Raw genomic sequence first — 23,954 nt, forward strand, 5'->3', positions numbered from 1 at the left:
ATGAGACAAACCATAATTGAACGAAACTGCTAAAAATGATAGTCTTTCTATTTCCCACTTTTCATAGTAATATCTAAATTACCCCTATATTTCTTTCCTTTACGGTGCTGGCAACACTATGAAACAGCGTTTTGTTTATGCTTAAAATTTTTTTTTTCGAAGAGCTGCAGCAAACGCTAGTTGCTCGTGTATACTCAATAATCATTTACTGGTTTTAAAAATAATATACTTAACATATTAAAAACTGTGTAATTTTAAATAAAAAATACGTTCGCTTCTATATTGCCATCTGTTTCTTGAAACTGGAGAATATTCGTTTTGTTATTGTAGCTGTAGGTACGGGCGCTAATACTAGATGTCGCTATAATCAAAAGGATGGCGCTGTAATAAAATCACGGAAACTGTATTGATAAAAATATGTTGAAATAGGAAATATTATGCGAAACTGCCCAGGGGGCGCAACTACCACAATCTGAGGGTCTATCGCAAAACAAGAAAATCGTAATTTCGTTATCTAACATCTCTGTCACTTGCATATTCGAGCGATAAAGAGGCAGATAGCGAAATTTCGGATTCGCGTTTCTCGGTAGGTTAGGTAACTCTATGCTTTACTAAACGGGCTAGTGCTGCACTCTGGTGGCATAACATTGCAGTAATACCCCCTATTGACGCATTAATACGGAAAAAAGCAAATAACGTTTAAGTTTAAAATGGTTTAAACTAAGAGATGTATAGCGAAGGTACTGGCTATGTAGGTTCAGAAGGTTTGTTGAAGTAAAACACTTGTCTATGTACAAGAATTGAATGAATTTTATTTACAAAATGCACGGTTTATATACAAAAATGGTGGAAAGAATGAAAGAGACGTATTTACATAAGAGTGAGACAAGAGATAACCCCGCGCGAGGTATGTATTGCTTTTTATGACTTAAATGACGTATAAATTTTAAACACAATCAAAAGTGATTGATACTTAAGCAAGAAATATTTCACATCCTTAATTAACATTTGTGTACTCTACTGTTTGTACTAAGACTAAACTAAAATGTTTAGCTTTCACTTCACCATTCCGCTCCTAAACAAAATGCTATCTGAAAAGTTTAATGTGAAAATTTCTACGACAATATTGCAGGCGCAAAATTTAAAAGCTTATAAAATCCTAAACTAAACCACCGGTTTTCGAACTGATCCTAGTCATCGACACCGTGTGTGAGCTCAAGCTATATTGCTAAAAAGTTTGTTGTAGGTTGCAGGCAAGGGCCTGACACTCTTTGATAGAGAAATATAGTCTTATTGCTATTCCTATAAGAGGAAAAAGAAAATAGTGCCATGCTTTGTCTTTATCATTTATCACCGACCGGGCATTCTTTCATGGTCGGGTCATCATAGCAAGGAGGCGATGGCGAAATACCGAAATTTATAAAAGTGAAAGAGAAAAAGGATTATGCTGCCATACATGAAACTGTCAATACATGAATATCTCTTTCTCTTACCCCTGGTCGCTCGGTTTCATGTCTATAACTACTTGTATATACTATGTCTGGTTAGAGCGTTTTCATAATGGATGGTAGATGGTATAGAAAGAACGGCAGAATTGTTGCAAAAGTGACCGCTTTCAGCTTTAAATAATAGTTCCTAATCTCTCCGGTGGCGCTAGTTAGGCTCTGGGACATGAGTATAACTTGACATGAACCAACAAATAACCCGAACAAATTACGTAGGTTGTTTTTAGTAGTATTTCGGTGTATGGTGGCGCCGCCTAATTACTGTTTTTTGATGGATACTTTTCATACATAGAGATTTGGCTCCTTTATATAGTCTCCATGGTTTTCATGATCAATCCTTTAGTTATTGGATATGGGATAGAAGTAACGCAGCGTACTAAGTGAGAGATTATATGCCTTATATTATATCATTATATGCTTAATACCTAAGATAGATAATGTTATTTTTAACCGACTTCAATTTCATAGAAGGAGGAGGTTCTGTATTCGGTTGTGGCTATGTTTTTTTTTTTTTTTTTTTTTTTTTTTTTTTTTTTTTTTTTTTTTTTTTTTTTTTTTTTTATGTATGTTCACCGATTATTCCGAGACCCGTGGTCCGATTTGAGTAATTCTTTTTTTGTTCGAAAGGAGCTACTTCCAAGTTGGTCCCATATTAATCTGGTTCTGATCTGATGATGGGATCCCTGAGGAATTGAGGGAACTCCTCAATTTTTAAAGGCACATGTATGGTGATTTGGGTGTTTTCATAAGCAACTTTAGCATTTTCTCTCGAAAACGACCAATTTGATGAAGTGGACCTGATGATGATGATTGTTTTGAAGATAGTGATGATGATTTTTTTAATGTAGGATGTTCAGCGATTACTCCGAGACCCGTGGTCCGACTTGAACAATTCTTTTTTTGTTTGAAAGGAACTACCTCCAAGGTGGTCCCACATTAATCTGGTGCTGTTCAGATGATGGGATCCATGAGGAATTGAGGGAACTCCTCAGTTTTTAAAGGCACATGTATGGTGATTTGGTCGTTTTCTTAAGCAACTTGATCATTTTTTCTCGAAAACCACCAATTTGATGAAGTGGAGCTGATGATGATGATTGTTTTGATGATAATGATTTCAGCGATTACTCCGGCACCCATGATCCGATTTGAGTTATTCTTTTTCTGTTTGAAAGAAGTTACCTCTCCAAGGTGTTTTCGTAATATTTTTAGTTTTGATCTGATGATGGAATCCGTGAGGAATTGAGGGAACTCCTCAATTTTGAAAGGCACGTGTATGGTAATTTCGGTGTTTTCTAAAGTAACTCAAGCATTTCCTCACCAAAACCACCAATTTGAAGTAGTACAACTGTAGCCTAACCACGAGTTTGGCACTAAATATTCTTCGTAACTTACTTTGTACACTAATACGCCAGTACGAGCGAGATGCATAAACAGTAAGTTACGCACACGATAGCGAATATATCAATGTCAAACTCGTGGTAAGGCTACTGATAACTTCCCTCGTATGTGTATTATGATTTTTGATGTAGGTAGTGTTGGAAACAACCAAAGAGACTGAGAGGTGAAGGTAGAGGGTATTAGTGTTTGGGGGGGTTTGAGGTTGGGGGTTGAGGGGAGGTGAGTTGATGGGTCGGGGACGAGGGGTTGGGAGTTAAGGGATTGGGGGTTAGGGTTAGGAGTTAAGGGGTCTGGGGTTAGGGGTCGGGGAATGGCGGTTGATGGGTTGGTGGTTTAGGGTCGAGGGGTTCAGTGATCAGGGGTTGATGTGCTGTGAGGTTGAGTGATCGGGGGGTTTGAGGGATTGGGTCAGTGGCGGGGCGGAGAATGGATTTACTGACAGGAATGATTTCCCAGACGGACTCGAGGAAAATTCTGATTATTTAATAAAGTTTACGAATTTACAGATTAACATGATTATGTTTTTCATTCATGCATCACGCTCTTAACAATGGCTTAAAACTTAAAATGGAAAAATAAAAACTTTTATAAAAAAAAGATAAACCGACTTCAAAAAGGATGAAATAAAATTTATCCTTTTTAGGGTTCCGTGTTTAAGTATATGCGTTACCAACTGATATGTTTGAAGTCGGTGCCAAGCCAAGTACTCCAAGTAGTAACAATACCAGTCAAAAATAATCAGCTTGATGTCTATAAATCCCATTACAACTGTACAAATATTATAAACGTGAAAGCAATTATGTCTGCCTCTTTGCTACCTTTTCATGGCTAAACAACTGAACCGCTTTAGCTGAAATTTTGCATGAAGGTTCCTTGAATTGTTTTATGTTTTGAAATGTAGTCCTCTGGATAAGCGACAGAAAATAACTCAGTCCCAATCCCACACTTGCGTGCTATGACTGTTTAAGAATTAGTAAGAAATGCTCTTTAAAAAAATACGACGACAAAACGTATTAGATTTACACTAACGTGCCGACAAGCATGGTACGAACTGCGCCAAGAAGGTTCAACCGTGTGTTCTGTTCTGAGGTGTACAGAAAGTTCGTTTATTGTCGTCGTGTAACGCTGCGTCTTACATAGGCGAACACTCGCGAACGCGAAGCGAAGCGACGCGGTACGGCGCGGCCGGCCCAAGGCGTTCGCATTCGCAACGAGATCGCTCACGTAGGACACTTCTATATAGGTATCGAAGGATTAATTAAGGCGCCGTGCCGCGCCGCTTCGCATTCGCGTGTTGTTCGCCTACGTAGTACGCTGCGTTAGGTAATCCAACGTACATACTTATATAGCCGCATCTTTATCAAATTGCACCAAAATCACTATGAATATATGGTTTAAAATTTGGCTTGGCACCGACTTCAAACATATCAGTTGGTAACGCATATACTTAAACACGGAACCCTAAAAAGGATAAATTTTATTTCATCCTTTTTGAAGTCGGTTTATCTTTTTTTTATAAAAGTTTTTATTATATGCTGGTCTTCCTCATAATGATCTTAGTTAATGTATAATGTATATATTTATGTAAGTACAAAGTATAATTGCCTAATAAAAATAATTATATAATGCCTTAAGGCATTAAGTCCGCCTTTTGTACCTTCATGTATTGTGCAATAAAGCTTAAATAAATAAATAATTATGTTTAAGTTTATGATTTTCATAGTATACTAATTAGTATTTATTTTGTAAATAGTAGTAGTAGTAAATACTAGTGATATCGTTTTAATTTGTCTATTATAAATCCCGCACCTAAAAACAACCGTTTTTTTTGCCCACTGGTTGACTGGTAGAGAATGCCTTAAGGCATCAAGTCCGCCATTTGTACTAATAATTTTATGTGCAATAAAGTAAAAAAAAATACGTAATGAATTTTCTCAGGTTTAATTAAATCAGTTTTTCTCGTGCAATATAATTAAGGAAATAAATGAAATGACAATTCCTTGAATGTTTAGTGTAATTTATATTTTTAATAAATTTACAAATTTATTTTTCTTTCCAGCAATAAGTTAAAATTAATCACTGACATAAACATTTTTAACTAATGTGAATTGAATGAGTATATTGTGATTTTTTTTAACGAAACATACTGTAACATAGTCTTATACTAGTCTTACGTAGGCAAACACTCGCGAACGCGAAGCGAAACGGCACGGCGGAGCGCGGCGGTTCCAAGGCGTTCGCGTTCGCAACGAGATCGCCCACGCTATAGGTATGACAGGATTGATTCACCCCGCTCCGCGCCGCGCCGCGCCGCTTCGCGTTCGCGTGTTGTTCGCCTACGTACAGTCACCTGCAATAATATGTTGCACAACGAAGGCCGCAAAAATATTTGACACAATCTTATTTGTAGAGCCATAACAGCGTACATGTTATGTACATATTATTGCAGGTTACTGTACATAGGTAGTACGCTGTGTAATCGAATTTATAAAAAGAGAGTTACTTACTTATTACAAAAAGTTAATACCTATTAAAATTCTTTGAAATATGTCAGTACAATTGTTTACAATTTTAAATTTACAAAACCAAAGTACGAATACGAATACCTATCTTACATATATAACATAATATTTGAGACATACCCCCAATAGGTAAGTGTCGTAAGAGGCGTACGGAACAAATAAAATCACAAACAGGTAAAAAAATAAGACTAGAATTAGCGTGATACTGTTAATAAGTCACAGCGGTGGGATTTAATCGCGTAAACGTTCAAGCTGATAATCAAGACCAAGTGCGGGTAGTTCGAAAAACTCGCGCGGCTAGAAGATGTTGATGTCAACTTGAGCCAGTCTTCTCCGAGACCACCGTCCTCGAAACGTCGGAGGTTTAAAAACTTATTTTACGCGATTAAGTCTCGCCGTTGTGAATAATAATGAGTAATGTTCGGGCATTGTAATCTTTTTAATATGAGGGTATGCCGTTTCGGAGCAAATTCGGAGGTAGATTCAATACCTCGGACTGTCAATCACTTCGGCTCGGGCGCGGCCTGCAACGCATGTTCCTCTGTGTGTTAATATTTCCAAAATTCGGTATTTCGGTGGTGTTTGCGAACAATCAGTTTACAAGGCGTGTGTGACGACCTCTCAAGGCCCTGGAAGTGCTAGCTAGCTGAAGAAGGACCAGGATCCTCGAAAATCATCGGCGTGTGCTCAAGGTTAGTGGCTATTCCATATTGGTTGATTGCAATGCCTGTCCAAAGTTTTTAATACGCTAGGGCACCTAGGACCAGCTGAGTTATCGAAGGGTTCATAAATACGTGAACAAGTAAGAATCGTGAAAGTTTAAATCAGTGTTTGTTTCACATCAACAGATACACTATATTTAATGTATTGATAGGTATAGCCTAGGACTTTAATTATTCATATATCAGTTTTTGAACATCCAAATTCGCTTGAATCCAAAATGGGTTTTCTTGCTATAATATACACTTTCAGTCTATCCACATATGCTAACTTCTGTAACTTAATTTAAACTTAGCCTTTTATTGCCAAAATTTCGGATTTTTTATCACAATCCTAACTCAGCGTCATGAGCACACTACAGGGAGAATTTTCCATTTTATTGTATTTCAAAATGGCGCCATTTACACCTATAAGTACATTATCAAACGCGTCCAAAGCGAAAGCATTTACACCATTAATGTGGAATGAACCAAGAAGAATAGCTTTAGCATTATCTGGATCTATTTTATACATATTTCCTGATTCATCCATAGCATATGTCTTATCTGATCTATTTACAAAAATACCTGTCATATTATTCGTTGGCAAGCCTTTGATTCTAATAGGTATAGTATTTTCTGCTTGCAAAACGTAAGAAGTTTTAGCTGCGACAAAATACACGTTGTTAGAAGGGTCTATTCTCAAATCATGTCCATTAGGTATTAAGGAGAAAGTCTCCTGCTTCTGACCGTTATTACTAATTAAATGCACTCTATTCTGAGGCCATGTGGCTATGTACATGTTGGTACCATCTTTCGAAACGGCGACATACATAACATCTTCTCCAGCCGCTGCGTAATGTTCAAGTGTACCATCGACATTATATATGTACACTCCATTATCAGTAGCCACATATACAATGTCGTTATAGTTATCTACTGTGGTTGACTGACCGACGACTTCCATTTTGATAGTGTTTACTTGATTACCTTTTAATACTTGGACTCTCATTGTTAAATAATCATCACTTATTAGTGTAAAGAAAACTCTTCCGGATCGCCAGTGCACAGAGAAATCTGAAGGTATCCCAGTTAGGTTAATCGGGGCACCTTTCACGTAGTAATAATTGTTTATCTTCCGTATATCCATCTTGTCACAGTCCTCCTGAGTTAGTCTTTGTTTTACCACGATTGCATTTATCGTTGTCACCATTAGTAGCATGATAAGTATTCGCTCCATCTGAAATGAAGTAATAAAAAAAAATTATATACACTTATTGCCAGCTGTACTTTCTCTCCATTGCAAATCTATCAAGAACTTCTCGAGATCTTTTTAATGAGCCTAAACTATACAGTGTTTAAATCTAATACGGGCGAATCTCTTAACGGTGGTTAGTATAGGTCATAAGAAATGTAATAACTTTTACTTAGAATTGCAATTAAAATTGTATCTATACAAAATTCGAGATACGAGCGTTTTAAAGTAACTTTCAACGCTTGTTGGCAGTTACTATTAAAAAGCTCGTATCTCGTATAGTTAACGCTATCTCTACTGAGCTCAATGGCCACGCGCTCAGGCACAAAGGCCACGCGCTCACACAAAAGAAATAATGGCTTTTGTTTAACAGAATGCCATTGTCATAAAAGGTAACTGAACGAGCTCAGTAGAGATAGCGTTAACTATAATGTCATGTCATCTTGTTTTTTAATGTTTGCAGTACATTGCTGCTCGGTAAATTAAAATAATAATAATTACGGGGTCATAATGAGGTGTAAATTAAAAAAAACTTCTCAATTAATGATTAGACGATTAAATTCTATATCTGGTTTAATTTATCGCCCGTATTAGATTTAAATACTGAATATGTTTAATGTTTTTCCATCAAAAAGTTCCTTTGACTATCTTCCGAGTGCATTATTAGATCAGCTTCATGATAGCATATTATACTCGTAGTATTGTCATCGGATAAACGGAAGTATGCCTAAATTTAGCTCAATGGGGTTGGCAACTGTCAAAGGTTTGCAGAGATGGCGCCATCATAGCTTGCCCCTTTTTCTATGAGATTTGGCTTAAACTGCTGGTATCCAGGGCATTAAAAAAAAAACAAAATTTTTACATAATTCTAGGGATTGACAGGGCAAGCTATGCTGGCGCCATCTGGTAAACACTTCGACCGGCCAACCCCATTAGACACCGGGAAGCCGGGAAGTGGTTCAAATTTAAGTTAACAAGATATGAAGTACAAATACATACTTACAGATATAAAGTGGAGGACAGATATAGAAAAAACAAATATGCCAGAATTTTTTATACTTAAGTGTTTAATAATTGACATATTTTAACTAATTATTGATATAAATAAAAGGTTTAAGTATATAAACTGTTGATAAAATCACGGTAGTCTACAAACAGTGCGATATTACAAAGAAATGAAGGTAAGTAAGTACCCCAAGACGTGACATACGCGTTTGCGTTAAGTGTCATTTTGTATGGGATTTTGTGTTTCCAAAACGTTCCGCTTGGCACGTTGTTCTAAGTCCCATATAAAATGAGACTGAGAAAGGCGTACGTCCGTCACGCTATCGAATTAAATTTACATCAGTTCAAATATAGGTAGGTAGGTATAGGTATGAACGGTGAAGCTAAATAAAAGTGTTTAACAGGTTTAGATTTTTGTTGATGTTTATTGTCTATTATTGCATATTATTGGAAAGACATGGATTACGCATTGCTGCTATTGTGTTGTTTGTCCTGTCCGTCTTGTCTGTTACATCATAAATGGGGCATTTTCTATGAAAAGGGACCTTTTTTTGCTGATGGCGCTTACGCCGCACAGGAGCGGCGTTAATAATGGCGTAAGCGCCATCGACAATAAGGTCCCTTTTTATAGAAAATACCACAAATTGTTTTACGTACGATTTAATGATTTTTTACATTGTATAATATTTATTAGGTGTCAAACTTTCTTTCAATACCACGGCGGTGGCAAACAAACATGCGATCCGCCTGTAGTAAGCAGTCATCGTAGCCTATGGACGCCTGCATCTCCAGTACCTAGCCTTACCAGTCTTACCACGACTGCCTAAAGGGGCCCACTGACTATCAGTCCTTATACGTAGGGCATAGCTCAGTTTGATTATACAACAAAAATATTTTCAATAATGTTAATTAATATCCAGAGAGGAAAATGACGACTGTACGTTTGTATGAAAAGGCGATTTCGTGCCGGTTTGACAGCTGACGGGGGGCTCCGACATGGCTGAATTTATCGGAAGGGCCTTTCCGATATCGGATGTCGGAAGGCGCCTATGACAAAAACAGCTGCAAAAGAGTGCCATTGGCATTAAGTCCGCCTTTTTTGCGTTTTTTTTTTTTTTTGTAATAATGATCTATTAAATGCATAAATAAATACAGAAAAACACATATATATTACATTTTACTTCCTTCCGACATCCGATTTCGGATCGGACAATGTGAAAACGCTCTTATGCTGCTAAATATATTTTCGCGATCATATGGATATGGATTGACATAATCGCTAAGCGACTAAGCTTTTATTTTAAAGTTATGAATTATTTTTGGCATTATTTCTTGTAACAATGAGATGATCTTATATTACAATTATACAGGTTGCTTTTGTTATCACTGACTAAATTCTGAGGGGTGAATATGTAGGTCATACTGAACAACTTTTACTATGGGGCCAACCCCGAAATCGCGAAAAAATAAGCAAAAACCGGCCAAGTGCGAGACTTTGCTGCTTTCGTACCATTAATATCAAAAAAATCACGTTTATTGTATGGGATTAAATATTTATATTATTCTGTTTTTAGTATTTCTTGTTATAGAGGCAACAGAAATACATCATCTGTGAAAATTTCAACTGTCTAGCTATCAGTTCATAAGATACATCCTGGTGACAGACGGACAGACAGACAGCGGAGTCTTAGTAATAGGGTCCCGTTTTTACCCTTCGGATACGGAATAAATATAGAAACACCACTTAATGTAAGATTAACATCACTGTATGTACTACCTATATTTGCAAATAAAACATTTTGAATTTGATTTTATTTAATTTGAACCAGGGGTCGGAAACCGGTATTTGCTTCATACAAAAATACCGGTATTATTACGTTCTTTTTCGTTCTTTTGTTTATAATTTCATTTTTAATGGGACGTTTTAATAATGCAAAATTGTTTCCTAAATACATGATTCAGTCCTACGTCATTACGTAGGACTGAATCATGTATTTAGCATAAAAAAATTCAAAATATTGGTCTATTTCGGGGTTTTTAAAAAATACCGGTTCCGAGCCCTGATTTGAACCCTAAAAAACACCTCTACTATAGTGTGAGACGGCAAATTTTTTTCGCAATTTAGGGGTTTGCCCTATAGTAAAAGTTGTTCAGTATGACCTACATATTCACCCCTCAGTGTGGTCAATGATAACAAAAGCATCCTGTATAATTAATTATATACCTACCTTGAACATTTCCACACAAACACAACACTCACTCTCGCCGATAATGCTCAAACTGATTTGTTTATCATGCACCCTGCTTTATATAATGTTATCTATTGTTTTCGTGAATATTACACTTATAGTAATGAAGTTTGTGAAGACTTTTCATGCAGTGAGGAAGAGGTTACGTGACTGCGCCTCCATACAAATACAAACGTAGTGTCCATTGTTCTCTCTGGATACCTATTTAGTATAGAACACATTTTTACCCAATTTGATGTGTATTAATATTGTCTTCGGTTACCGCGATAGCGTATGAAATAAAACTATGAAAATGGATTATATCGCGTATCGCACTTAAACTATCGTGAGACATATTTCAAAATATTTATCAGTACGCGGACACTCGTGCCTGAGGATGGATTCCCAAAGAATCCGAAACATGTCGCCAAAAGCGACTAAAAATAATAGTGAGTAAAAACAGTACTGATAAATATTTTTATATCGCGTATATTGAATTTATTACATCTCTACGTTTCGAACCCTTTACAGCGGTGACCAGTGACCCGTCACCCGTTGACCACAAACGCTGTAAAGGGTTCTAAACGTCGGGATGTATTATAAATTCAATTAACGTGATATTAATCCATTTTCATAGTTTTATTTCTTGATGTATATTAATCACTAAGAGTAAAAAAAATGCAAGTATGGAAGTAGCTTTTTGCTCTTAATTCTTAAATTTGCGATAATGCTGCCAGCATCTACGGCACCATGCCGCAGGGGAATAGTTTTTACTTATTTATTTTTAGATTAGTTTTATTTATTTTTAGTTTTAGTTTTTAAGTTTTATAAGTTAGTTATTTAATTTATAGGTGAAAATGTATATTAATAATCGAATAAAATCACACGGAAAAGGCATGCTATGGTTAATTTATAATAAATTGTGTGAAAATATTTTTCATAATGTCAATACAAAATAAGTACGTTGTGACATAAAGTAACACTATTAAAACTTGTGGTAAAGTCACATCCATATAATATATGTCACGCACACGCAAACATAAATGGCACTTTCTAGAGTTTCTAGTAAATGTAAACTTTACTTGAAAGCGTGCACGACCACTTACTAACTGTAAGGTGCATTGGTTACTGTGTAAAATGTAAAATGAAACGTATTGAGTGAACGAGACAGTATACTTGAATAGACATTAGAAAGAAAGGGAAGAATGATTGATTGAATGAAAGAGATAGAAATAGGATTAGGTTTAGAGTAAGTTGAAAGAGAAATATATTCATTATGGCCGAAATATTGTTTCAATTCTTACACTACGAGTGCTAGTATATTTGTGTCGTTTTCAAGCAAAAGGTACCACATTGTCGCTTGCCGATGCCGTAATGACGCTCTGACAGGATTTTCGTCCTTATGTTAAACGACAATGTGGTATCTTTTGAAAACGTCACATTTAAGGGTTCTTAGCGTTCAGAGCAATTGATTCAAATATATAGTAGATTTATCAATTGTTTGAATAAGGAAGAAAACAATTTTATTATGTAAGTAACGCCACAGTATATGTAATGCTATATGTAAATTCTGATAATATCGATAACCTACTGACTTATACATTCTGGGAAGACATAATATTAATGTTGTTGTTGGCGTGTCTTATTTTCTTATTAGTGCATCTAACGATTCATAGAAATTAACATATAAACAATCCAGATTGCAGGGGGCTTAGCCAAGATGACGACCTTACACCGACAAACGAATAGACAAAATGTCCGGAACAATGACAGATATTACGAATAGTCACGTGACTATTTCCATACTTCCTCTGCCTCTCTTTTTATTTTTACCGTTTCCTGGGGGGTAGGAGGATCAAAAATTTCGATTCCCATAATGAAAGTTTCCTTTATTTCCTATAATTTACTTTTTCCGAGAACTTTTCCAGCTTTTTGGACACGTTCCTCAACTTGGACATCTGTATGATGTTCATTAATTGTATAAAAGGCCATGCACAAAACAATCTGTTGACGACATCTTAAATTATGATTTCCTATACACGGTAGCTAAAAAATAAGTGCATTCCCGTTAACACGGAGGTTTTGGGATTATACTGAGCAACTTACTATGGGACCAACCCCGAAATCGCGAAAAAAAATTTGGCTGTTTCATACATTTTGGCTGGTCTATTTTCTAAGTATGGGAGGGTATTTTTTTTTTCGCAATTTCGTGGTTGGTCCTATAGTAAAAATTGCTCAGTATAATCCCAAAACTTCCAACGGCAACGGGAATGCACTAATTTTTTTGCCATCCTGTATATAAAAAATTTTTGCTTGTGTGCGTGATTCCAAAAATCCATCATTCCATTCACTTTTGTCGTAATTGCAAGACTTTCTGCCTCGCACAGCTAAACTGTGGAATGAACTGTCGCCTGCGGTATTTCCGGACCGATATGACCTTCAAACCTTCAAGAAAAGAGCGTATTCCCATCTTAAAGGCCGGCAACGCACTTACAACCCGGTGTTGCGGGTGTCCATGGGCGGCGGTAATCGCTTACCATCAGGTGATCCGTCTGCTCGTTTGCCTCCTATTTCATAAAAAAAAAATTTAATTCATCTTTCGTTCCATTCACTTTTATCGAAATTTCAAGATGTATTTTGACGTCAAACCCTCACTTTGCCTTCGTTTCTTCCATTTTATGAAATCCACCTAATTAAGTAAGTCATTAAGCTTTTAATTATATTGCATGTTTCTTTGTAATATTATAATATGTTAGTTCGGGTCAAATCTTGCAAGCTAAATTAAACCCACTTTCCATTATTCCATTGAGCTGAACTTCACTTCACATACCTACCTACATATATGTACGGTCCGCGCGCCAATTCCGTGCTTCGGAGATCGAGGAAGTGGGGGGTGTGCGCCGCGCCCGTACGTACAAAATGACACCACTCTGTCATGACGCCCAACATTCCTAACATTCCTCAGCCGTGCACGGAATTCGCGCGCGGACCGAAGTTGTGTGAACGCAATATCTGATGATCACAGGAGGTGGCCATAGAAAGTCTGTGATACAACAACGCAAACTAATTGCGCTTGGGTTTGTTAGAATTATTTCGATGAGTATTAATTGCCTGTTCAAAGAAAAGTACAGAGCGATAAACTATCAAATATTAACAGTAGTTATTTGTTATACAAGGGTGCAAAGTTGTATTTTACCCGCGAGTATTTCAACACACGAGAAGTAAAATACATTTGCACCCGTGTGTAACACAAAAATTTTCTCCTCACTATTGCGAGGAAAGTGCAACATCCACAGGCGTTAGATCATCTTCATCACTAATTTTTTTACGATAATACGATAATGTAATAGAAAACTCTGTCGGGGTCGGTGAGAATATTTTTGTTGACAATGTTGACATTTCTGACGATGATTTAGATTTAGATTTATTTATACATAATATTAAATTACATTATAAATTATTTTAACTTAATCTATACGAATTTATATTATGATCGTCACTTATTATATACAAATGTCAATACAGATAAAAATTCATCACAAAGTCAAATAAATGTTGGGAATGCGTTTTGAAATTGCATCGACTCAACTTGTGCGTTCCGAATTACATTCAACATCATTTAAAAAAACAAATGTTTCTTATGGAATTTAAGGTTTATGACTTAAAATCATTAAATAAAGCTAAATTTGGTATTTTTTATTAAATTTTCAAACCATTTATTTAATGATAATTAATATCGAACGAACCATTATTATTAGCGTTTTACGTTTTGTTATCTGTCAACACGCACCATCCAAGGTCAAATTACTTTCCCCACTAGTGGATAAAATGCATTTTTCCCCGCTTGTTTTAAAGGATAAAAGACGGCTTTCCGAGCTAGTGAGGGGAAAAAGAACTTATCACCTCGTCAATCCAGCAAAACGGCACAAATATCAGCTGTTCCATTTTCTATTTTACCAGCATTTGTAAACAAAACTTCGCATGCATTCAAAGGCTTGACATGGACAAATCTAATATTGTAACAAAATATTGCGACGAACGTGCTCAAACAAAATTGTTTACAGAATCTTTACGAAGGCGGTAGGGTTGGTACATTCTGAGAAATGGGCGTACTTTTTGACATCCTAAAGGGGCCCGTGACTATTAGTCTGCCGGACGATATCGGCCTGTCAGTTAGAACAAAAATTTGACAGTTCCGAACAGCTGACAGGCAGATATCGTCCGGCGGACTGATAGTCAGTGGGCCCTTTTAATTAGTACTATTAGTTATTCTGAGCTTTTAATAAGGTATTGGACTGACAAATGAAATAGCTTCCTTTTAAAACTGTCAAAACGATTAGTCACTATAGATTTTATACGAAAGACGTGTGACGACGTGACGTGATTTACTAAATATAAATTCCTGCGATGTACGTTAATACGCTTTTTTCTACTCGTCGACTGTAATGGTTGAATTAAGATTTCGTATAATAAAATAAACAAATAAAAAAGCCTCTTTATTTCCTTATTTTTTTAAACACATGTGAATTTATAAATGATTTATTTATTTATTTATTTTAAACTTTATTGCACAAGAACAAGTACAAAAGGCGGACTTAATGCCTTGAGGCATTCTCTACCAGTCAACCACTGGGCCAAACAGAAATTGTTAAGGTGGGTGCAGTGGGTGAGTGATGATCAATTTAATGTACGTATATATATATATTTATTTATTCTAGTTAAATTAAGGACCTCTTAACGAGTAAAGGCCTCCTCCAAATTTTTCCATACCTCTCGGTCGTTTGCCTTTTTAGTCCAGTATTTACCTGCAACTTTATAGATCTCGTCACTACAGCGTTGTTTTGGTCTCCCTTGGCCTCTGTTACTGATGGGACCTGCCCAAGTTGTTATTTTCCTAGTCCATTTTGTATATACACACAAAATACAAAATTTCGTATACCAAACTGTAATAAAAAGCTTGTAAAAGAGGCAATTTTTATTTCTTTACGTGTGTATGACCCTATTGAGAGAATGTAGCAAACACAGGCAAAAGTATTTGCTCAACTATTTATGCTAGGCGTGTATTTTGAATAATACAAACAAAAGTTTGAACGTCGACAACCCTGGCAGTGTGGCGATAGATTTTCCAGCGAACACTCTGAATACAGTGAGCACGTAGTCTAGAACCAGAGAAGATCTTAAAGGAGGATCTTAAGGCGGTTCCCTGAGCCAGAAGGCGAAAAATCTCCTTATATGATCATATTTTTCTATGAGACGTTGATATTGGTAGACGTGGAAAAAAATATATGTAGTTCTTGATTATATTATCTTTAATTTATAAGCTTCCGATACATGAATAAACTTCGCTTGATACAATTAATTCCCAAAGTACTAACTAGGACTTTTAATCCAACTTTACTCGGTTATTTATTACGTGACACTATAAAAAAAGAAGAAAAAACAATCTTAACTTACCTAAATAGTAGTTTGACCGCTTTCGAATTTTAATATTGTAAGGCAACGTTTTTAAAATAAATAAAAATCGACAAAATTCGATCAAAATTGACACTTGGCGCGCATGGTCTATCCCGTTTTTTATTGCGAAATGTAACAGTGATAGCGTCATACCGATGGAACGGCCTTAAGCGTAAATAGTCCTGGATAATGACATTTTCATACCCTAGGCATTTTTAGACCATGACGCCCGCTCTCTTTGGGGTTATCCTCGTTTAGTTGTCATAGCTTTTGGCCACCTCATGGAAGCCTGGGAAGGTACAAATGACAAATCAAAAAATATTTCATAAAATAATTTGATTTGTTCCCTAGTTGGATTGATGGCAGCACCATCTCTCTCGCTATACCGTAATCAAGTAATGGATTCGTATAGGAGGTTCAAGCACACACTGCTCGCCTTTAGATTCGGTCAAAGGCGCCTAGCCTTTCAAATATAGCATACACCAGATAATTTGGGACGGGTACCGCCGTGGCCGTGTGGTCTAGTGGTCAGGACGTTAGCCGCGTAAGCTGAAGACGCGGGTTCAATTCCCGCCTCGGCCACCGGTGGACTTGGTCACTTTTTCTTTAGTGTATGTTATCTATGTCAGTTTATAATTTATATATTAGTTTTAACTACTTAAAAACCCAAATCAAAAAATATTTCATAAAATAATTTGATTTGTTCCCTACTTTAATCCTTATCGGTTAATCCCTAGGAGGATATAACCAAACGGAGTAGTCAGTGGCGTAGCGCGAACTAATCTAGCCGTAGGTGAGATCGCATCTGCGAGGCCCTTTTCTTACACTGTGCCCGAAGGGGCCTCGCGCGAGGCCCCCCTTGGGGTGCGAGGCCTTTGCCCACGCCTAGCAACGCCACTGGGAGTAGCCATTAACAGGCATTCCCCTCTGTCAAAAATAGTCGGCCAATGATCATAAACAATGTATGGACTGACGTTTAACTGACACCACTATATTGACGTTACGTATACATTTGACGTTCCCCTCCCCCGCAAAAATTGGCAGACTTTTTTGTACAGCAAATTAAAGACATGGCGGCTCCGTGTGGTTATATCCTCCTATTAATCTTACTATTATGCCACCACCATACCATGCTGAGATGGGGCCATTTCGTGACACTTTATTTTCACTATGTTCTTTTAATGTACATCTATTGTCTGTGTGTTTACGATTAAAAACTATTCTGTTTCATTCTATAAATATAAACGTCGGTATTTTCCGATAAAATAGTTTTATTTCATGTTCCAGAAAAAGTTCTTTTGTCGACTAAAGAAATATACGACATTTCTTTCAGAAGCTACTCGTGATTATTTAATTATCACTGTTATTCAGTATTTCTAGAAAACAAACAATACAAGTGCATTATTTAACCATAGATATGTACATTCATTTATTGACTTGTAAAATGATTGCCTTTTATCAATAAAACATCTGAATCTGAAATTGAATTAAATAAATCAATCCACAACTGTGGTGCCCATAAATTGTAACTACGCGGGACGTGGAATATCCTCAAATGTGATTTCAAGAAGATCTAATTTCCTTGAAGAAAGGTTATCCTAGAGGTAGGTTACCTCAGATTTCAGGAAATACAAGTAATAAAATTGATACTGATTTAAGGTTTTTATTACTCGACTTACGATAATGGAAAGGTATACTTTAAGGTTTACTAAGACTCTGCTGTCCGTCTGTCCGTCTGTCTGTCTGTCAGCCGTGGCAAAATGCCGGGATAACGCGAGGAAGATGATGATGATACGGCAGGACCATCCTATTTCTATTGGCAGGACCGAAGTTTGAATTTCAAACCTTAACTTTAAACCTTCGATTTTAGTTACCCAAACACACGAAAGGTTAAATTTAATTTTCTATCTATGAACAGTATGAACCCGGTCAGTTTTAAGATAAGATAAGATAATATTTATTGAATAACTGTGTTTGACGACCGGTCTGGCCTAGTGGGTAGTGACCCTGCCTGTGAAGCCGATGGTCCTGGGTTCGAATCCCGGTAAGGGCATTTATTTGTGTGATGAGCACAGATATTTGTTCCTGAGTCTTGGGTGTTTTCTATGTATTTATGTATTTGTATATTATATATATCGTTGTCTAAGTACCCACAACACAAGCCTTCTTGAGCTTACTGTGGGACTTAGTCAATCGGTGTAAGAATGTCCTATAATATTTATTATATTTATTATTTATTATGTGTACAGAGATGTTGGCAATAATACATTAGGAAGCAACAGTTTATCCATCACGGACGTACAAATATACTTAAGACTAACCTATAACTAAATAACAAAATTAATACATGCAAGCACTATTATCATAATCGTCAAATTCTTTCATGCTGTAGAACACTCTACTAATAAGCCATTTTTTTTAAAAGGTTTTAAATTGTTTGCTTTCGACTGACTTTATTTCAACAGGCAACTTGTTAAAAACTTTTATTGCTGCAATGTAGGCACTTTTATCCATAAGTTTATTGTTCACCTTTGGGATACGATAATTATATTTATATTGCACGCGCAAGTTATCATTAATTGAGGACAGTTTTGTGAAATACTCTCCATTGCGCTTTACAAAGAGGCAAAGCTCGAGTATGTAGATTTTTTCATACACAAAGCTAAAAGACTACATAGATACAGTAGATTATCGAGTTTCTTGGCGACATTTAGCTCTTTATAATCCAATATAGATATTAATAAGAAGCCTCATGAGCCCGACAATGGCGACAAATGGCTGATTTGGGGAATAATAGATGAAGACCTCTTTAGGTGCCTCCGATGACAGACAGTCATTTTTCATGCGTGCTGTTTTATATCTTTACTACGTGGGACTACAGTGACATTGCTTGAAATTTCTGGCCTTAATAGGGAATATTATGCGAAACTCAGCGTAGGTGGCGCCACTACCACAATCTGAGGGTCTATCGCGAAACAAGGAAATCGAAATTTCGTTGTCTAACATCTCTGTCACTTGCATATTCGAGCGATAAAGAGGCAGATAGTGAAATTTCGGATTCGTGTTTCCCGGTAGGTCCTCTGTAAACAAACCGCCTTGATGCATCAATGTCATATTTTATTATCTCTGAAAACTTGTCAAAAACCTGTTAAAGGTACAGTATCAACAGTATGTATAAGTTAATCTATGGTTTACTAAAAAGGCTAATGCTGCACTCTGGTGGCAGAACATTGCAGTAATATCCCCGATTAGAATTTAATTTTCAGAAAAATCTCCCTAAGCTATTTTGACATAATGACAAATGTGTGTAAACAATAGTACATTGTGCAACGAGGGGGTAAGCGAGATTTTGTTAACGAGGTCTATAATTTACGAGAGCCGGAAGCTGAAGAGAATTAAAGACTCGTGTTTACAACATTCTTACCTCCCTAGTTACACATAATGTTTTTCATCACACTTGCGAAGAAATAATTAAATTTTTAACGAAATAAATCATAAATACGGTGAAATATTTTTAAACATAAACAAAAATATTGAATTATAAACGTCAGCATTTTAAGAGTAAAACTCCCTTATACCTTGACTTTAAACAAAGTATATATTTCTCTTTAACCTACTTGGTTTGTATGAATTAGTGACAGTATTGAAAAAGAAAAAGCTAACTCCCTAGGGAGTTGTACCATTGTTTTTTCCACGTGTTATAATATAAATAGTGATCTGACTAATAAAATATGTAGTTAATAAGTAAATTAAAAAAAGACTAGTAAAAGTTCGTAGATTTTTCTACAAAATATGTTTTTTATTCAACATTTCCCTTAGCGTCCCTTCAACCTAAGTTTTTCCTAGCCCGCCGATTCGGTTAGTTTTAAATATATTTAATTTTAAGAATAAATTTACGTGAAGTAATCCGTTTCTAAAGCAAGTTGTCTTTTATCGACAGATAATTATTTGTGTACTGGTGTGTCAGTTACATACTGGTCGCCATCAACGACAAAAAATTTCACAAAACTCATGTCGAAATCACACATTTCGACCCCAAAAATCTATAACCTTACAAGCACGTAAACCTTCCATTACCTATGCTACATCCAACCTTCTTTCAGCGTTTGAGTGAGGTTGAGAAAGACATCATTTTTCACTACCCTGCGTCAGGTGGGTAATGAATGAAGCCTTTACAATCGCCATCGTAACTTTACCGTTTTCAAACTAGGGACGGTTCTTAATCCCAATGGCATTCGATCGAATTCGAAATGGCCAAACTGTGTTAAGAAAGTTGCTGAATGGAACAGCTAATGATACTTGAGCTCCGATAGTGTAATTATTTCCCCCTGTTACGTCCCTTTTCTCTCAAAGATCGGTTGGCAAGGCAGCTTTTTTTAGAGTGGACGTCTTAGAATTTTGGTATGTACTAGGGTTTTAGGCGAAGGTCAACACGTGAGTGGCTTTACTTACATATATGGTACAGTTTCAGTAAAAGTGTATAAGGTTTTCATCAATTTTCAAAATGGGTTTCTAGGGCTGTATCATTTAATTTTGATTACGATTCCGAATAATGAAATTAGATGAATAATGAAATTATTTTCATTACTTTTAATTAAAATTATATATCAGTCTTTAAACATCTCTCCTATTTGATTACATTTATTGTTACCTATTTTCAATGTATAACACTTTAACAGTAATGTTTGTATTAACTAAATAATCGATCCAGAGGCCGTGAGTTCAAGTCTCACCCAAGGCAGTAATTTTTCCACTTTTAAATTTATTCTAAGCTTAATAGCATCGATCGCAGACGTTTCTGCTTGTTAAAAAATTAATTTAACTAAATAAATTCGACAATTTATAATTTGTTTATTGTTTGTAAAAAAATTAAACATTAGTATATCACTAATATGTTTGTGAACACATTTTGGCCTCTTAATAGTTTTCTAATCTCCCTTATAAACTATTGCAAATTCTAATAAATAAGTTCCCTTTTCACACACAATCAGACCTCTATTCAAAGGGTAATTTAGATTTCCTTCGTTCTTTTCTTTCCTACTATCTTTAGTTTTCTAACGTATAAATAGCTCTTGTATTTCCAAGAGATAAATCTCCATTTTGCCGTCTAGCCGTGTCTATTGTGAGGGAATGAATTCTTAAAATGCACATTAGAGTGCAACTAAATGTTGCATAAATGTCTAGGACGGAAAAGCGAGCATTGTTTGCTGGGTGCATGATTAAAGTTGACATATAATGTTACGACTAGCTTCTTTATCCTGCATGTGACTTCGTCTGCGTAGACTGATGGTTTCTATGATAACTTCTTGAGGCCCACAATACAAAATTTTCCTATTTTTAAATGTTGTAAATTGGGATGAATTTCGTTTGTTTGAGAAAGCAATGAAACATAAGTAATGCTACTTTATTCGGTTTATGAAAGTTCTAATTAAATTAACACGGAGTGTTCAATATTTATACCTAATACACTAGCCCGAGACTTCGTCTACGTGGAATGACGAATGATGAAACCGTCAAGTGCAAGTCGGACCCGCTCACCGAGGGTTCCATTCTTTTTAGTATTTGTTCTTATAGCGGCAACAGAAATACATCATCAGTGAAAATTTCAACTGTAGCTATCACAAAGTGCGAAGGTTTTAAATGTTATATAATATTAATTTTTGATTTTACTTAAATATTTCTTTTGAATGTTTTGTGTCTTTCTAATGTTCTAGTTTTTGCTCGCGACTTCGTCTACGTGGAATGATGACGATGATTGATAAAAACTATTCTGTCTTTCCTCGGACCTCAAACTGTCTCCATACTAAATTTAAACTAAATCAGTTCAGCGGTTTAAGCGTAAAGAGGTAACGGACGGACGTACAGAGCTACTTTCGTGTGTGTGATTTTATTGTCTGTCATCATCAGTCTAAACAATACATTATAATTACGAACATGCATGTATAATTAAATTATAAATGCTTGTAAACTATATTTTGGACAAGTAAAATATAAGGTTAGGTTGCATTTTATATGCATACGTGCCACATCTTATTTATAATGAATGAATGAATAAAAATCTTTATTTCAGGCAACTAGACCCATAAACAAATACTTTAAAACTAGCATACATATTATAAAAATATATTTTTAAACTAAACACTACAAAAAAATCTCGTTATGCTTGCAATACATTACGCAACCTCGTGGGGTCAGGAAATCGGCGGCGGAACCGCCGACACGACACCCTTCGGCCAAAACTCCTGGTCGTCTACACGACGGCAGTTTCAGGGGCCCATCTAGTCAGCGGCGAGTCACCGTCTGCCTCGATAACGTGTACAGACATTGTTATGGCAGGTGTCCGGACCTCTCAGCAATAGCCCAGTCTCATTGTCCACCCAAACTACAATCCATAGACCGGTATACTGTTCACTTTTTCTACAATAGTCCCAATGCCTGCTGCGACCGGTTCATGGGTGTCTATTGTTGCGCGGCGCAACAACTTGCGCCTGTGAACGGGTTCATGAAAGACAATTACATAATAAGTTTGCATTGATGTCAAAAATATACAATTTCTATCATGACCGAAGTTCTGCGATCCCTCCAACTTTGTGCGGCAATTATATACTTTTATGTGTTCAGTTAGTATTAAGTTCAATAATATCAAGGAAGGAAACATTGTAACTTATAGACTCTCAGTATGTTTTTCGTCTCCAGTTAAACCGATAAAAATAATTAATTACAACGCGGAAACCTCAAGCACAAAACTAACACCCAAAAAAACTAAACACAACCTTCCAAAACAAGTTACAAGAATACTTGACCGTTTTTGTCAAATCAACTCACCTAACCACTCGCGAACTATTTTTTTTATATCTAAATGACGTGTATCATTATTAAATGCTTATTGACTTAAGCCCTTTTTGAACTGGAGCGTACAAGACATTGAAAACAAGATGGCGGGTCGCTTTAAAAATGTATTGGAGATACGACGTTTTGATATTAGATTGTGCGAGTCGTCGAAATGTTTAGGTGAGTTTGGTACAAGTTAAAAACTTTCCTTTGTGAAGTTATATTATACGAAAGGAATACGTGAATTTACGAGGAAAGTTGGGTATCGTGTGCTGTTTGGATTTTCAATTTCGCTGGGGTATATACCTACAGTGAGTTCGCCTCTTTTTGTGCGTGTAGTGTGATTTAATTACCCTCGCCTCTAAGTAATATAAAATAATAGTTAAATTTAAGTTCAGTTTGGTCTAGGTCTTCGCGTATAAAGGTCTATATCCTATCTATGGAATGCAATTATTTTTTCAGATATCGGAATGGTTACTATCTTAAGAGTCCCCGTCAAGCTCGGCCAAATTCCACCTTTCCATACAAACGGAGTTTCGTGCTCATTTTAAAACTACAGCTCAAGACCTCGCTCGCTTTCAAGTTCGAAACTGTGTCCAGGTTATGCCAAACATTCTTCTCCAGCACCACATTTCTAGAGCGTCGATCTTCTTTTTCTCGCTTTCCCTTAAAGTCCACGTCTCAGCACCATAAAAAATATGGGAAATGTCCTGACAAGTCGTATTTTAGTGGCCTTTGTGATGTTTCTGCTTCTCCATATTTCAAAGGCTTATTGTTCATTAAAACGTCGGGTTGGCGTTACTTTGAGGATAACCATAGAAATTGTTTAAATCTGTGTTCACATAATTTGCTAATTCGCGATATAATAATGTTTATTTTTTTAATGTCGTTAGACCACACGAAAACATGTAACGGTGTCAGCGCAAGCGCCGCGCAGGCGCCGTCGCTCGTGACACGGCTCGCAGGCTAAACTGTCGTGGATAATCCTATGGCTTTTAAACTATAATAATAAAGAAATCCCTATACTATTTCTTCCGGTATCGTCTATATACCCAATA

General features: G+C 36.2%; 1 protein-coding gene and 1 non-coding gene across 2 annotated transcripts; one reads left to right on the forward strand and one right to left on the reverse strand.

Moving 5' to 3' along the window:
- Positions 1–4,903: 4,903 nt before the first annotated feature.
- LOC134751759 (uncharacterized) lies at positions 4,904–10,655 on the reverse strand. The gene is made up of 2 exons (XM_063687224.1): positions 10,612–10,655; positions 4,904–7,363 (listed from the first exon to the last, which is right to left on the reverse strand). Exons 1-2 carry the CDS (start codon positions 10,618–10,620, stop codon positions 6,479–6,481), a joined length of 894 nt encoding a protein of 297 aa, XP_063543294.1. The 5' UTR covers positions 10,621–10,655; the 3' UTR covers positions 4,904–6,478.
- A 5,920-nt stretch (positions 10,656–16,575) lies between these two features.
- Trnat-cgu (transfer RNA threonine (anticodon CGU)) lies at positions 16,576–16,647 on the forward strand. The gene has a single exon. It is a non-coding gene; the product is annotated as a tRNA-Thr (tRNA).
- Positions 16,648–23,954: the final 7,307 nt, after the last annotated feature.

Source organism: Cydia strobilella, chromosome 23, assembly GCF_947568885.1.
Source record: "Cydia strobilella chromosome 23, ilCydStro3.1, whole genome shotgun sequence".
Taxonomy (NCBI): domain Eukaryota; kingdom Metazoa; phylum Arthropoda; class Insecta; order Lepidoptera; family Tortricidae; genus Cydia; species Cydia strobilella.